Here is a 17565-nt window from a genome sequence, read left to right on the forward strand (position 1 = left end):
AAAACTTTAACAAGAGCTTTTTTGCTGGCACATTTACGAATATAATTCCAATGAAGTTCCCAGGATTTGCCCCGGTAAAACCAATATTAACTTCAGCTTTTTACAGAAAAAGACTCGCTGGTATGTTTCGATATTTTCAAGTTAAATATTTCAGCTTTTATCAAGTAGGTACCTCATAATTTTCGACTTACTCTTAAATCATTATTAATGAACATCTATCAAGGCATCTTTAAGCTATTTATTTAATTGCAAAAGGAATTTCACTAAGCGACGGGCTTTGAGTTCTCTCACTAAATCACGGTTTATTTTAGCTAACCGACGTTTGCTTAGCTAAAAAAACACGTCAGTCGTTAGTCTGCTGGATACATTCCCGACGTTCCGGTACGGAATTGCATTAGCTTTGGCTAAAAAATAAATAATGTAAGTAGAGTAAATTTATAAATAGCTAGAATAGCTAGCTTTAGCATTTATGTGCTAAATGCTAATTCATTGCTGTGGTCAGAGTATCAGTAAAAAGCGGTGATAGCTTAGTTGTGAGGACTTCAGTCTCATATTCCGGGTGATTCGGAGTTCGATCCTGTTCGACCTCTGGCTTTTCGGAGCTAATACTGCATTTTTCAGTAATTAAATATTACTTGCTTTAACGGTGAAGGCAAACATGCATCGTGAGGAAACATGCATGTGTGAGAGTTCTCCATAATGTTTTAAAAGGCAAATCTGCCAAATTTCTCAAAGGCAATCAGCACTTGGTGGACTACGGCCAAATCCTTACTCTGAGAGGAGACCCGTGCTCAGTAGTGAGCCGGTGATGAGTTGGTGATGATGATGATGAGTTTCAGTTGTAGGGGCACACATCCGGCGTCAAAAAATCGTCTCAACTATTTAACGTCCACTGCTGGACATAGATCTCTTGTAGAGATTTTCAGAGTCCACGCTCAGTCCCCTGTATCCATAAACCAGTGGCTTCCTGCAACTCGTTTGATGTCGTCCATCCAGGTTTCTAGGTCTATCATTTCTTCATAATATATCATTTAAACTGAACAGAGCATAGTATATGAATTGTTTTATTTAAGGTTTTTTCTTTATTACTAACTCTAGCCTTAGCTATCGCCCATAGCGTTTGATTAAAAATCATTCCGCTTCTTCAAATTTATAAATAGTTTGAATATTTGTTAGTAAACTATGTCGTAAGTAAGCCGGGCCTATTCAGCGTGCCTGAAATAATCACAAGTTCGCGTTGGGCGCGAAACAGCGCACGCGCATCGAGCGTTCCTATTTTTTGAATTAATTGATTAATAGATACCTTTTTTCGTTCAGAAATAAAATAATAGGTATATGAATAAATATTTTAACAAGCAATATTTTTAACAAATTTACCTTTAAAACAAAATAAAATAAATTATTTCTGTTAAAAATCGAAACATTGTGACGTGATTTTGTTGTTTATGTACTTTTGTTATATAATTTTGTTTGGATTACATACTCTTTATGAATTTTATTTCGCTATTATTATTAAATACGTGCATCGAATAAAAAACTGCCATTTTAGAACTTGATCAAAAATAGGGGTTTTATAGCTTTCTTAAATAGAATAATATTATTGTCAGTATTACACGGTTATGATAAAATATTAGTGCAGTTTTGGTGCCAAAAGCTGGTGGTGGGTGTGAAATGTGTACACAAGTATAATATAGCGTGCTTTAAATAAGTGTTGATTGAACCATGGTGGCGATACTCGAAGTCGCTAATAATAACTATTTCGCCTCGTTTTTACCTGTAAGTTTTATTCATACATTTTTACATAACGCAGTACACTACAGATAGAATGTACTATAATTGAGCCTCGATAGCTCAACGATTGAGGAGCGGACTGAATTCCGAAAGGTCGGTGGTTCAAACCCCACCCGTTGCACTATTATCGTACCCACTCCTGGTGCAAGCTTCACGCTTAATTGGAGGGGAAAGGGGAGTATTAGTCATGATTAGCAAGGCTAATTAGGTTTTTAAAAATCCCGTGGAAACTCTTTGATCTTCCGGGATAAAAAGTAGCCTATGTCACTCGCCAAGTCTTTAACTATATCCATGCGAAAAATCTCGTCGATCCGTTGCTCCGTTGCAACGTGATTGAAGGGCAAACCAACAAATAAACAAACATACAAACTAACAAACAAACATTTATAGTATGGGTAACGATTCTCGGATAGTCCTAGGAAGTGAATGGTTGAATGGCTTCGTTCAGAAAAATAAAAATTAGCCTTTGTAAATAATAATAATTAGCCAACACGTGTTGAACTTACTGTATCCCTGCAATAAAATCATGACGATTCGTTTCCCTGTTGTCGCGTGATTGAAGGACAAAAGAAAAAACACACTTTCGCATATTTCATAATAATATGCGTAGTAGTGATTTAACCTCCTAAAAATACAAAGACAGTCGAACTGGCTTCTTATTTTTATTAGATTAAATTAGGTTCTGAAACCTGTCACGTGTGTAATTGCTTAAATTGCACCAAAATAGGGCACGCAGTGTTATAATATTACACTCTCTTCAATTAATCGTTCATCGAATGACGTTGCGCTGCGCTTCATGTTTAGATTCGTCCTTAACAGGACTCTCTCCGTCACTTACTCCATACAATCGTAGTTCCCATTTCATTTGAATATTAAACAACCAAAGTCCATGAAATTTTGCAGACATAGTCTAGAAACTAATATCTGTGTCTGTGGTGTTTTAGATTTTTCTAATAATATGTAGTTTTAAAATTACAGGGGCTCAAAGATTTGTATTTTTCTTTAAAAAAAGGCCCAACTTTGTGCTCGTTTTTCTAGACAATGGAGCAATTTAATGAAATTTGGAAAAACCACAGACCTAGAAAATTTAATGAATATTATGTAGTAAAAAAATTATCGTTATATATTTTATATTGTTATAATTGTGTGGGAACTACGAAAACCAGAAATTACACCCAGAAATCTTGAAAATTTCGTGCTGTCTCGATTTGTGCAAGCGGGGTGGTGAAGTGCGGGGGACGACACGTGAAACTGACAGAAACTGACAGTCTAAACACACGGGCCACATTTAGACTGCACCCAACTCCAAACTTGTCGATAGGTCTAACTAAATACACTGGTACATTTCAACTTGCGTTAGACGTATGCGTTACCTACTCAGACGTTGCCTGTAGATAAAAATATGTCTCATGTTTGCTGGCAATAGCGCATGCATCAAACCCTGCAAGTTGCAACTCTCTTGCAACCTATTCCTCACGCAATACGCACAGCTTTAATATTATAATTTTTGACAATGTATACTATATGTAATGCCATATCACAGGTCACTCTCTGATTTATTGCTAACAATTTACTTCCAAATGCAAAGAAATCTAAGTGTGTTGAATTCACACTGCCCAATACCAGGACCTTAAATGACATAAGTTCATTGATAAATAATCATATGTTGAAAATAAAGGAGAACCCCGTGTTTCTCGGTATAATGTTAGATGCAAAGCTTCTATGGAACACCCACATATCAACACTTGATGGTAAACTCAGCTCTGCTGCTTACACTGTTAGAAAAATTCGACAGGTACTGACGTGGAAACTGCAAAAATTGTATATTTTGCCTATTTTCACTGTATTATGTCTTACGGACTCTTGCTATGAGATAAAGCGGTAGATATTGAAAAAAAAAATGTATTACAGAAAAGGACAGGACGTGCAATTTATAATTTAAAACCGCGCGCTGCCATACAATAAAAATATAAGGAAATAAGTACCTTATCTATTATCTTATAGTAGCTTTTAAATATATTTACAACTAGCTAATGCCCGCAGCTTCGCTCGCGTGGATTTAGGTTTTTAAAAATCCCGATCCTTTCATTTCCCAGAACAAAAGTTGCCTCTCCGTAATAGCCCGTCCCCGGGATGCAACTTGTTTCTGTATCACGTAAGAATATTTAAACGGATGATCCTTTTCAAATCCCGAAAGATCACCAGGATTTAGGAATGCAATTTCTTACAGCATCCTATACCTTCAATATCAATTAATAATCGACACTTTTTAAATCCCATTCGCTTTAGTAGTCAGGTCCCCTGCAACATCAGGATTGAGGAGTTGGAATCCAAATTTTTTATTGAACAATGTCGCAAACTTTCTTTATCGATTAAAAAAACTACCCAAAATTACGCAGTTAGGTTACCTGCCAAATTTCATGGTTTTGAGTCAACGGGTACCCTAGAGGTTTTCTTGACACACACGACAGACAGACAGATAGACAACAAAGTGATCCTATAAGAGTTCCGTTTTTCATTTTGAGGTACGAAACCCTAGAAAACGTAGGAACGGCATTCCGAACCAGTGGTAAATTTGTCTGACCATCCAAAAACACTTTGAAGTTTACCTAAAAGTTTACAGGAATAAAAATTTATCATTGTATTCCATTCCATTTCATTCTATTCCATTCTGTTCAAAGATAAATAGATAATAAAAATATTTGTCACCGAAACAATAATTTACGATACATCAACCAATATCAATTTTACTGATGACAATCTGACTATTACCAAAGTGAACGACTACTATAATATCTATTATATACGACTAACATAATATGTATTATAAATTGTGTGCCGTTTGCATTCTCACTAGGTTCTCATTAAGTTTGTTTTATTTGGTTAAACTTTCTGGCATTTATATTGTTATGACGTTTAATTGGCAAACAGTCTGTTTATTGGCTGAAACTCAAAAATTCAGCCAATCACAACAAAGAAAATATTGTAATAATGATTGATGCAGCTTTCTGTAATTGAAAACAAAATATTTGACATTAACTTGAATGTGACAGTGTTTTCCGAATAGGGTTGCCAGAGGCCCCGTATTTTACTGGTTACCCCGTATTTCGGGATACAGAAACCTGGCTGGCGAAATCAAACACTGACGTTATGTCCAGTAGAAAGAATATTTTCCTTTTGCGGCAATGCGTAGCCGAAACCCACTCGATATTGATCATGGTCGTAGCCAAGGCAGCGGGGCTTGGTTTGAGGATGTAAGCCTTTTTTTATACAAGTTAGCCCGTGACTTTAATCTTTTCTAGTGGTAAGTGATGATGCAGTCTAATTTCTTGGCCGTTAGGGCCATAGTAACCATATAACTAGCCATGACCGAAGCCTCCCATCAGACCAGAAATTTAGAAATGGCGACTGCGCCTGGGAATCCGTCAAAAACCTAAGCCTAAAATAATACTTACACTATTTCTTGCATTTGCTTACCAATTTTTTTTGGAAATAAATCAAACATTTCGCGCTCACTTCACTCGCGCTTTGAATTTGTATTACTTGGTGTAAACTCCGCAATTTCGTTTGCATGAATTTAGATTTTAAAAAATTCCGTGGGGGATTTTCCGGGCTAAAAAGCCGCCTAAAAAAAATGTCTGGGATGCAAGTTACCTCTGAATAGTAAGTACCAAAATTTTGGTAAAGAAGATGGGCCGTGAAAGGGTAGATAGGCAAATAGATATACTGTCGTATTCGTAATATTAGTATGGATAGGAAGCTTTAAAAATATAATCTTGCTATGGCTAAACTCGTTTCCCTTTCACTTTAATTTTTTCTGTATTGAACCAAAAACACTTACGTTCACTGCGCTCGCGCTTTTTTATTGTTGTATTTTATCTCACTGACAAATTGAAAGGCGAAATTCCACTAACCAGGTAATTAGCCCATAAAGTTGAGCGAATGTTTTTTTCCTCATGACAGGATTCAGTTCCGGCCCTGATAAAACCTCTCCCGCAATCGATTCCTGGCTACGGCCATAGTATTGATACTGTGAAGGTGGAATTACAAATTAAATGTAATTTTAAGTTAAAATGAAAAGATTGTATGCATGAAATGTATAACATTTTGCTTTACAAAACTTAAGAGTTTTTAAAAGCTATTTAAATAAATAAATCTTTTATTTAAAACCACATTGCAAACACAGTTCACCAATCAAGACACGGCAACATACGGAGAAAAAATACAAAACTTACAAATAAACTAAAATATCTAAATAGGCTTTCCATGCATTTCAGAGAGAACCACCGCCTATTTCTTTAAATACTTCAAATTTTCAAATTTCTTCAAATCTAAACCCCGTATTTTTGATGGTGGTAGCCTGTAAATCAAAAAGAGGCAGGTGGCAACCCTACTACTTCCTAGACAGAATTTAAAAATTGTTTTCATTACTCGGTATGCCTACTGCCATAGTGTGACAGAAAGTGTGACGGTAGTTGTGACCTCTGATTGGCCGACTCTCTTTCACTATTTGCTAAAATTGATGATTGCAACAACAATTTTTTCTTTTTTGTAATCGAAAACAGAACACGGACGTCAAACAGGTTGACTAATTGCAATCATTTCTGACCGGCTAACATTGTTCCGCTAGTGGCTCAAACTCACTGTCGCAGCAAGAACATGGTAAATTCAGCCAATCACAGCAATTTCAATTGGTTATCACAAATGTACCGATCTAGGAACCGAGAATGCACGAACCAGGGCAGATAGAGATAAGAACAATAATATCATACGTAGGAAATCGACGGGGGATCGTTGACAACGATAGCCTTAATTAAATTGGAGCGATTTGTCCATTAGTCTAGCCAATTAATTTTCTAGAAACAAATTCAACTATAGTATTATAGTATTATTTTGCCAATTTGACGGCGCCGTATACGTCCTCCATGTAAGTTTGAATTGAAATAGTTTACACACAAAGCGCAAACTATACCAAGAACCACAGCAGTGTGAACTTGTGACCTTATTATCTTATAATAAACTATACGTATAACTACTTCCTTGAGATGACAACAAACACGAAGATAAAAAGCGAGTAATATTATGTATTTCATAACGTTGAAACATCGCCAACCTTCCGTCCTTGGTCATTAATCTTATGGACAGAGGGAAAAAATGAGTTTCAGTAGTAAAAATAATAAAAAACTACTGAAACCGAAAAAAAATTCTTTTGCCCAAAATACACCTGTGAGATTTCGGGTATTTTAGGTGCATCACGTTTGTTTATAACGCGGATGTGTCAACAGATATACGTGTCATTTATCTTATTCCCTATTTTGTTCCAAAATTAAGTTTTTTTCATTGTAATAATTTCAGATCTGTGATGTTCAATTTCTTTTTCTCTATTTTCAGACTGTAAATTCGCCGCCAGTTCCCCATCGAGACATCACGGGAGCGAACACAACATCTTACCGGCCCTATAACGAAGAATATGCTTCCGTCCAGCGCCATACAGACAGACCACTTCAACCAGAGATAGAAGTAGATCGTTCTAAAAAGGACAAAAAATGGTCCATTGGAAAACTGTTTAGAAGAAAAAAGAAAGAAGATGAAAGCGGTACATCATCACAAAGCGAAGATGGTGGCACTAACCGCTCACCATCAAAAAGGAAAAGCAAAAAGAAAAAAAAGAGCCCAGCAGTCAACAATTTTGATCATATAGTGATCAGAAATACAAGAAGAGCTCAAAGCTTAGCTAATCCAAATCTCCGTGACCTTAACGACGATGGTGTTTTATCTGATCCTTCGGCTGGTTTCCTTAATTACAAAGCCAATAGCCAAGAAATATATGGTGCCCCACAAGAGACCATTCAAATTAAAGATGATACATCTAGGCTGGGAAAGGGAATTCTTGAAACACCTTCTCGAAAAACAAGAAAAAGCAGGTTAAAAGCACGCGTTGAAGCTCTCAGAAACAGTATGAAAGGAGAATCTAGCAGTGAAGATGAGTCTTTAAAATCATCTTCAAACTCCTCTTCTATGATTCGATTTCGGAGTGACGACTCATTGATGAGGTCCCGAGACAGCTCTTTAAATAAAAGATCAAGAAGTGCTCGAAATGAAAGGTACATTAAAAGGTTGTCTCGTGATGATGAAAATCAACTGAATAAAGAAGCTGAATTACTACAACAAGGTTACACGAAAGCTGAAGTTGAAATGTTAACAAGAACCCCAACAAGTCAAAGTAGTGGTTACGGAACATGTAAACGCGAAACAACGAATAATATAGCATCAGACCAGTTAATTGTAAATGAAACAAATAGACGTCCAATGAAATCTGAATCGATATCATCCTTTCCCTCAACTCAAAGCTACCCTTCATCCATTAATTTTAATGCAAAAGTTAATAATGAACGAATTAACTATGCTATTCAATATTCAAATAGCAATGTAAATCGAGGATCATCACAATATATAAATAACAATAGAGAGGGAAGTGTTTCAAGTCAATATGAGAATCCAGAAAGTGTAATATGTGTGAAGTTTCCTTTAGGCAATGTGACAAACATTAAAAAGGAGGAAAAGGCTCCTCCCGTACCCCCACCACGTGATATGCACCGAAAAGTGGTGACACCTATATCAATGCATTATGAAAACAGTCCTGTAGCAGCAGAAAGGGTAACTAATCAAAGCGTTAAATATGGCGTGCCTAACAATGATTTTGAAAGAATAATGAGAAGGAGTCAAGAAAGGTATGTGAGTTACGGGATGAATGGGTTGCGTAGACCAATATCTACTTCCGAAGACCATATAGCTATGCAAGATAATGAATATATTCAAAACTTCGTGATTAAAAATGAGCAGCCTCGAAGGCCAGCATCTGTGTCGGCTGAACCAAAACATTACGGACATTTTGCAAACAATATTCCCTGGAGACAAACGGTAGATCAAAGTAATCTAATAAAACCAGAGCCGGTACAGTTAAGACAGGACTATCTGTACTATGCTGATGAAAACCCAAGGTCTCGTAGGCCAATAAGTATTAAAACTAGTCAAAATGGTTACCAGAACCAATATCTAAGCGACTCACAAGTTTCTTCAGATCTCAGTAGTAAAGCTTATCAAAGACCAAGAAACGCGTCTGAATTTTGGAAAAAAATTGATGATGCCGAAAAACAAAAACGACAGCAAAATATTTTTGCACACTCTAGAAGTAAAAGTGAATTTACTGGAGGTACACATTCAAATAGACTATTCACAGCGCCTCAAAATTCTATACGTAATAGAAATCAGGATTGTACAGAAGGTGCCGATAGTCTGAATAAAATTAAATCTATTGATACAATTGACGGTGCTAAAGTTTGGAAAGCAACGACCGAATACAAGCGATCTACTACTGTAGAGCCAAAATCTAACACATCACCGCCCAAAGCTCATACAAGGCATAAATCGGATACCTTTGTTTCAAGTTCGAACTTGGCATCTGATGACGAAAAAAGTTCAGAAAGACGAAAATCTACTAATCTGGATGATGCGTTAAATGAATTAGAAGCAATTTATAATAGTCTGGGGTTAGGCGATGAAGATCTTTTAGACAGAGCTGAACGGCGGGAACTGATGACACCAAAATTTAATGACCAATACAACGACTGGAATGGAAATGATGACATTCAATTACGTAGTCAACCTTCAACACCTTTGCGACGTTTATCAAGAAGATCAACTTTACCTGACAAATTGCAAGATGATATGGCGTTCCGAAGGATGAACTCGTTTGGTAGCAAAGATAAACCGAATCACAAAGAAGCACAGGCACAAATCAGCTATATGCTAGCTTCACCTGTTTATATTCCCTATGCATCAGATGATGATAGGCAATCAGAGCGTAATGAACCTGATGTAATTTATGATGATGTAGTTTACAGAAACATAAAACAAACTAACAATAGATTAAAAACTATTGACCCACAACCACCATTTGGTATACCTGTGGGACCTATTTCACCAGCACCACAAAGTGATTATTTACATGCAACACCTGAAAATAAAGGAAGGTCACGATTCATACCCAAAAGGTCTCCTGACATAGTAGCTGATGATTTAGCGTATAGGAGTTTAAGAAAAGATAACAGACACTCATCACTTTTTAATGGTGAACATAATGGTTATGTCAACAATAACGGTTACACTGATTTTCCATTCATGAAAGATTCTGCTACAAATATTAAAAAGAAACGAGCAGTTCGATCGTTGTCTGCTAACATATTTTCTATGATACAAAAAGAAATAGATGATGCCCTAAATATGAGCAAAATGTCTAATTTACAAAAAACGCACAGTAATAGCGATGTTATGCGAAGGCTGCGAGACACTTTTGAGAAAAATGACAATCAAAAGGACTACTATCCTCGAAATAAGGTAAAACAAAGGCATAATACTATAAACTTATTTGCCAATAGCACTCACACACCTTCACACCATTTTGCAAAAGATGATTCATTTATTCATAATGATGATATATGTGTTGCTAAACCACCATCATGTGATAAGTCCAAAAGTTCATCTCCATCAAATCGATCACCACAAGCTTTCAAACGATCATCAAAAGATGAATTTCAACAGGTTCTTAGTATGCTTGCACAAGAGGCTATGGACACTAGTAATAAGCTAGGCGTAGCGTTAGCAGAGTTAGACAAGAATCGAAATAAAAATGAAGTTTCAGACATTCAGAGCCGAATATCAGATAGTAGAATGAATTTTATGAACGAATTGACTAATAAAAGTTATGAAAATGGTGCATCTGATTGTAACAAAACTAATGAAAAAACTTTATTACAAAATAACAACGTGTCAAATAAATCTGTAGAAAATACTGAAAAAAATTCAAAAGGCAAAAAAACTGAGGATAGTTTAATAAAAATATCTGACCAATTGTATAAAGTTGAGGATCAGTTAAAATATAGCTTTGACAAAGAGCTTAAACTCGAAGGCGAAAGCCACAAAGTTGACAATAATATAGAAGTATCTCCGATGTTATCTAAAGATACAGAAACAACCGTTTTACCTGATGAAAATAATGTGACGCCTAATGATGCACCATTTACGATAAAAAACGACATCAAAGAGATTGCATTAACGGATGAACAAAGCCCTGAAATACCTCCACCGCATTATAATCCTCTCAATCCTTTTTTAAATACAGACGATACTTTGAAAGAACTCAATGAAATAAGAGCTTTTAAAGAATTGAAAGATGGAATATCGGATCTAATTGCAGGTATTACAGAGGTAAACGAAAAACTATTTGTACCTAAATCACCGAAAAAAGAACAATGTTCTCCAAGTAGCAATGAACCAGTTCTGAAACAAGTAAGTGAGAAATTAAATGAATTGACACAAAATAATACAGCCACTGATTTAACTAATAGGACATCTGCGAATCTCTCCATTTACGAAGACGACCTAGAAAATAAAAAGGATACGGCGGATTCAACTGAGTACAACTCATCGGAAGAACTCGCGACAATATTTAAACTTGACAACATTGCTACATCTACACCACCTAATGCTGTAAGCGAAAAAAATAATGAAAGTAAAGAACGCAACGACTTAAATTCCCCGAAACTTGTGAAAACAATGACTCAGCATTTGAGAAGGCTTTCAGTTGATGAAAGCACTAGTCAAAATACTTCACTGCCAACTACTGTAGTTCCATGGAGAACAAAGAGGCAAAATAGTAATTCACAAAACGAAAAAAAAGGTACGTGGTCTATAATCATGCATGGTGTCCGGATTTCACTTTGATCATTTGCATCCCGCTTATTTTTATGTTTGATTTGTTCGTTAATCTGTTATTTGTTTCACTCAAGGTGTAATCGAATTCAATATTTAACGCATTTTTAGTATTATCTTTTATGATCCAGATTGTATCTATTGCACTATAATATTCCATGTTACCTTCTATTTTAATATAAATCCGTCTTTTTCAATATATTTAAAGAACTATATACTTACTCGTACCATTAACTCATATTTTCAATGCTGCCTGAACAAACCTCTCAATAATGTTTTCAATTACACCTTAATGTATTATGATTAATAAATAATTATTTGGAATGCAAAATTTAATCTATATAGTTTGCATTGTTTCTGTTGTTTTGGCAGGCGATAGTACGAAGTCAAAGCGCAATTGGCACGACTCTGGCACGTTGATGTTAGCTTGTTCCTACACCTTAATGTTCTCGCAGCACCTGGCAGACTTGGATTGGTTGACGCTGCTCGGCTTGCTGTTGGCAATGATCACGATTGTCGCCATGCTTGTAATTTGACGTGAAACACTATTCCGCTGTAGCCCGGGACTTATCTAGCGAAAAGTCGCTTGCGCATTTTCTTTGCAATGGAACATATTAAAATACGCGATATAAAAGATAATAAAAGACGCGATATATTTGCGCGGGTAAAACGCCGAAGAAAACTTCCGCGCGTATAATGTCACACTCGATTTTCCGCTAGGTATGTCTCTAACCTTAATTTTAAACCTATTACGCGACGATCTCACAACCAATGGTTAAGTGTCTATATATACGAATCGTATGAAGCCTTAGGCTCAAGAGCCGAATTTTAGTAGGACTGACCTAGGAGATTTTCATGACTGTTCATGGATCAGCTTGATCTCTGCAACCGCATTCGGACGCTCAATTTCTACTAAAGCGAAGATAAGTAACAAGTCTATGCAGTCATGTAGGCGTTCGCTTTCTCAAAAATAGTTGCTTATTTTTGATCGTCGCTACTATGAAGTATAATAATATTTTCTATATATTCAGAACACTAAACCGTTGGCAGTGGAATCGACGCTTTATTATATCTTTTTAATTTTTTCTATGTGATCACTTTAATTCATGGATATGCTATGGATATTCATGGATATTCAGGCACACAACTAAAGAATATTTGAAACTTTAACATAATCCTTATCTGTTCTAGGATTATGAAATTGGAGAAATAGGTCTAGAAAAGTATAGCTCTATGAAAGAAACGTAAACTTCTTGTATTTAAAGTGTTAAAGTTTAATTAGTAAATATTGAAACCGTCAGCTGTGATTTTACATTTTGCACCTACTTATATCTTTAACGATTTATTTTATTTAAAATTTAAAAATAAATGTGTGCCAAATACAAACTCGAAATGAATATTTACTCAATTCGGTTCATATTCTACTACGAATTAATATTATTGGTTTTTCGTAAATTGCATGATGAAATGGATCAATGTTTGCATGTATTTTGTTTAGAAGATTATTAGGTACGTTTTGTTGTGATTTAAGATTTTATTAACTCGTAAGAAATGTGTGCTTTTAAACTTAAATATTTAAATGCTCGATGTTTATTTCCACATACTTTACGTTTTTAGTTACTAAGTACCTTATATTATTCTCATTTATTGCCCGTTCAATAATATTATGTTAACGTGTAATTTTTCTATACTTACTTATTTATATTTTAAAACTTTTTTAACTCATTGTTTATTTAGTTAGTATTGTGTGTTAACATTACTCTGTTATTCCTTAGAATAATCACATTTTTTGTTTTACACTCGTTAACATAGGTCTATTACAAAGAGATCGCACAGAGCCGCCAGAGCCGCATAACTAAAGGTGCCCACGCACCTGAGCTGCGCTGCGCTGCACTGCAGACCGCGGCACAGTGCTGCAAAATATTATTTCTATCATTTTGTATGGAGCATATCGCACTCTATATATACCGCGCGTCGCAGCTGGAGAGAATATCGTGCAGCGCGCTGCCGCGAACGCGCAGTTCCGCTGCAGTTCAGTTCGAGTGCGTGGGCACCTTTAAGAATAACGTCAGCAGCATTGGGCCAGCCGTAACAATTATAAGCAGAGGCAGAAGTCACGTAAGCGCTGACCTCTAGTGACGTTATCAGCATTCCTTTGTTGCAATCGAAGCACCCGACTCTTGCTGCTGTCATACGCATTATCAGTATTGAAAAATTCCTTGAGTGCGGCTCTTGCGTCTCTAGCTAGCTCTATCTCTTTGATATACGATCACTTAAGTATTATAGCCAGACGTAGTATTATACCTAAATAGAATCACAGCCTACCGCTATTTTACGCTACCATCGTCTTCGAGTCGAGACGCTGCGTTTTCTTTGATAACAACTCAAACTAACCTTTATTTACTTTGGAATAAAGGTTGTGGTGAGGATCTCATATGAGTTTTCTCCGTGTTTTATTTTCTACTAATTTCGACCGTAATTCAACTCATATAAAGCTTAGTGTAAGTTGTTATCAAAAAGACTTAGCACTACTCCGTCTGTATGGACTTGCCCTAATTACTCTAATCTTTAAGAAAGTTGGAGATAGCTTCGCACGCTTTAGTAAGCATAGAAGGAAAATTTCAGCACTCTTTTGGTATAGAATAGAAGAAAAGGAGTAGGTATTATAAGACTACGCAGAAAAGTAAAAGCAAAATATAGATCTACAATACTGCAAAATTATTTGGTTATTGTAAATAAATGATTTATGTTTTTTTATAATAAACTTATGACTTATTTAAATTTAGCTGTTAGCGAAAAAGTGCAGAGATAGGTAGGTATTGTATCATATTTTATTCGCTAAGATTTATATTATTAGCTAAGTTAGGAGTAAATTGGCATGTCTGGGAGCCCACCGCATTATTATCCCTTTTTTGAAAGTGGTCCAGACTCTCAGAAGTAAATAATACGACATAGAGAATTATTACTAACTACCTTTATTCTAAAATTCTAACAGCAGCAAGCATTTTTAACCCCCGACCCAAAAAAAGAGGGGTGTTATAAGTTTGACGAGTGTATCTGTGTATCTATCTGTGGCATCGTAGCTCCTAACTAAAGAACCGATTTTAATTTAGTTTTTTTTTTGTTTGAAAGGTGGCTTGATCGAGAGTGTTCTTAGCTATAATTCAAGAAAATCGGTTCAGCCGTTTGAAAGTTGTCAGCTCTTTTGTAGTTACTATAACCTTCACTTGTCGGGGGTGTTATAAATTTTTAATTTACACTTGTTAGAAAATAGAAATCAATATCAAGATATTGTCAACGAACTCTATGGTCTTAATAAGTTTCATATAGGTAGGTACCTAAATAGTTTCAAGGAAAAGGTAAGTACTTAGGTAAATCTGAGCAAATCAGTTCTAGATACTCTTAAAATACTTAATAGTTTCTCAAAATACCGTTTTTAATTCCACAGATATTCAGGTTCTACCAATAAAATGAGGTTCTATTTTCTGAAAATTTTTTAATAAAGCTTCTTTAATTTTTTATGAATAACATTGTTAGACAACTTTATAGTTCGTAATTGCATATATTTTAATAATCCCAATGTCTTTTTCTAGGTGAAAACTGATTGCCTCAATACCAACTCTGCCTGCCACTTTTAAGATTTACTCCGATATTATTAATTCTAAGCTATTGTAATAAAATTAATTAATTAACTACTTATAAGCGTCACAGGAAATATTGTAAATACCAGATTATTATAAAAAATCTTTACTAGGAAAATTAAAAGTTTATCCTACTTATTTCGAGTTATTATTTGCCTTGCGTCTACTTCAAATTTCGGCTGATATTCAGATCTTTTATTCTGATTCTGATCTGTTTGATTGTGCATTATTCAGACATTTTTTATAATTAAGTATTGCTCTATATAATTTTATGATCAATAGTAAAATCTGATTATAATTTGATGATTTGGAATTTTTAATTAGGTTAGGATAATTATAAATTATAAAAAAAGCTTCAAAATATTATTAGGACCGAAATGGTTTCCTTTTAGCACGTAGATACCCACTTACCTACCAAAAGCCTACCAATTAAAATATGGAATTTTCGATATAAATCTTTGTTTATAAATAAGTCCCTAATAATGATGATATCTCCATAGATATAAAAAGAAAATGAAATCACTGTTTTCGCAATTTAATTGCTCCTAGATTTTTTTATAATAATTTGTATTGCGGCATAAATATTATACTTATTACTACTATTACTAAGTCAGTTTTATTTAGTTTGCTTAGAAGATAAAGAGATCACAAATCCTTCTCGGAGAAACACGTAAGCAACTCGATTTGCCCTACGCTTTAGAGCTTCTGGAGTTGGATTATTTACTCCTAACATGATTTTTTCATTGTCAATTCATGGTAACAAAGCCGTATACTTAATGCGACTCTTACGCATTTCAGCGATAAGCTACTTATTTACCTTTTAAGTAAACTGAGGAAAACTGAAGTATACTTTACCATTGTATATTTTAATTCTATTGTTGTATGTGAACTGTAAAATTGTATCCACACCTACTTATTTTTATGTAGAGGCTTCCAGTTACGATTATAAAGAGCGTTATTTATATGAATGAAAAAAGTTATGATTCAAATAAAAATGTTTTTCAGTTATTTTTTAGTTGTTTAATATTTCCCTATCTCATCCAAAATACAAGGTGTTATTAGAACGCTAGTAAAAACTTAACGCTATTATAACTTAATGCTTTGTAATAGGACCTACTTGTACTTTTTGTAGTTTTAGTGATTTAGTATTTTTTAAACCCGCAATGTAGCTAAAACTCGGGGTCAATGCCCCGTCCGGGATGCAAGCTATCTCTGTAAGTATACTTTCGTCAAAATCGATTTAATCGAATAGACAGACACACTTTCACATTTAATTAAGAACATTATTAATATTTTTTTAGTATGGATGTATGGATGATATAGCAAATATATACAGATGATATAGGATATAGCAAAGAAACTGTTAGAGTTCATAAGGTTGAAAAGGAATCTGGTTATAACCTGTAGGGTAGATGGGTATCATCACCATGATCAACCCATCGCTAGCTCACTAATAAGTGCGGGTCTCCTCTCAGATGAGAAGAGTTTTGGTCATAGTCCACCACACTGGCTAAGTGTGGATTATTTAGAACATTATGTAGAACTAAGCAGGTTTCCTCACGATGTTATCCTTCACCGTTAAAGCAAGTGATATTAATTATTTTAATATCTACCTGGGATATACATAATATTATTAAAGAAAAAACTATAAACGGTGGTTCCTACGTAGACTTCTTGGTGTAGAGCCTTGAGATTTTGCATGTAGGTTCTCTCTATTGCGTATAAAAAGTAGGTCTTTCAAGAAGAAAAGATTTCCAGAGTTTCCACCCAACGTTCCTATCATAAGCCTTCATGTCGCGCCGTGCAAGAATCAGACAAAACCAGAATGAACTAGAGGTATGGAAGTACTTGACCACTTTACATAATATTAGGAATTATTTTCATGTCGACGGAGCCAGGTCGTAAGACCGCTGTGCGTTTAGCTTATTTGCTACCATACTCAAACCCAAAGCAATAATTTCAAAGTAGGTTCTATTTGTATACTTTTTGATTGTCAATTGATTAATTATTTGTGAGGTAACGATGTAATAGTGATAATGTTTAATTACGTAGTAGGTAGGTAAACTAAAGCTACGCGGGTTCTAAATGCGCCCAGGTCTGAGAAGAGCCCATAACAAATTCTGCATTATTCTGCAATAATTATGTATGCAATGCGCTAGGTTGCGGGCTGCGGGTGCAGTATTAAATTAGATATTAATAATAATATTTTTATATTGATTAATGATTTTGGCTGCGTTGCTGATTTTTTCCCCGCATTGTTTTATATTTTGATGAGCAGCGCCATCTATTTTATAACATAAACATTGTGGTATCAAATAACGCCATCTAACAATAGTCCTTTGAACATGTTGGCGTTAAAAAA

At 35.1% G+C, this 17565-nt stretch overlaps 1 protein-coding gene and 1 long non-coding RNA gene across 4 annotated transcripts; both read left to right on the plus strand.

The window, feature by feature from the left end:
* Positions 1 to 1395: 1395 nt before the first annotated feature.
* On the plus strand, positions 1396 to 16211 carry LOC123868039. Of its 3 annotated transcripts, XM_045910380.1 has the most exons (5): positions 1396 to 1776; positions 7183 to 10188; positions 10393 to 11530; positions 11935 to 12282; positions 15156 to 16211. In XM_045910380.1, exons 1-4 carry the CDS (start codon positions 1723 to 1725, stop codon positions 12096 to 12098), a joined length of 4362 nt encoding a protein of 1453 aa, XP_045766336.1. In that variant the 5' UTR covers positions 1396 to 1722; the 3' UTR covers positions 12099 to 12282; positions 15156 to 16211. The 3 variants fall into 3 exon arrangements, with proteins under 3 accessions (XP_045766336.1, XP_045766334.1, XP_045766335.1); XM_045910378.1 differs by having other exon boundaries at positions 7183 to 11530; XM_045910379.1 differs by lacking the exon at positions 11935 to 12282 and having other exon boundaries at positions 1398 to 1776; positions 7183 to 11530.
* Positions 12290 to 14050, plus strand: LOC123868052. The gene is made up of 2 exons (XR_006796570.1): positions 12290 to 13423; positions 13624 to 14050. It is a non-coding gene; the product is annotated as an uncharacterized LOC123868052 (long non-coding RNA).
* Positions 16212 to 17565: the final 1354 nt, after the last annotated feature.

The sequence above is a fragment of the Maniola jurtina genome, chromosome 9, assembly GCF_905333055.1.
Source record: "Maniola jurtina chromosome 9, ilManJurt1.1, whole genome shotgun sequence".
Lineage (NCBI taxonomy): Eukaryota > Metazoa > Arthropoda > Insecta > Lepidoptera > Nymphalidae > Maniola > Maniola jurtina.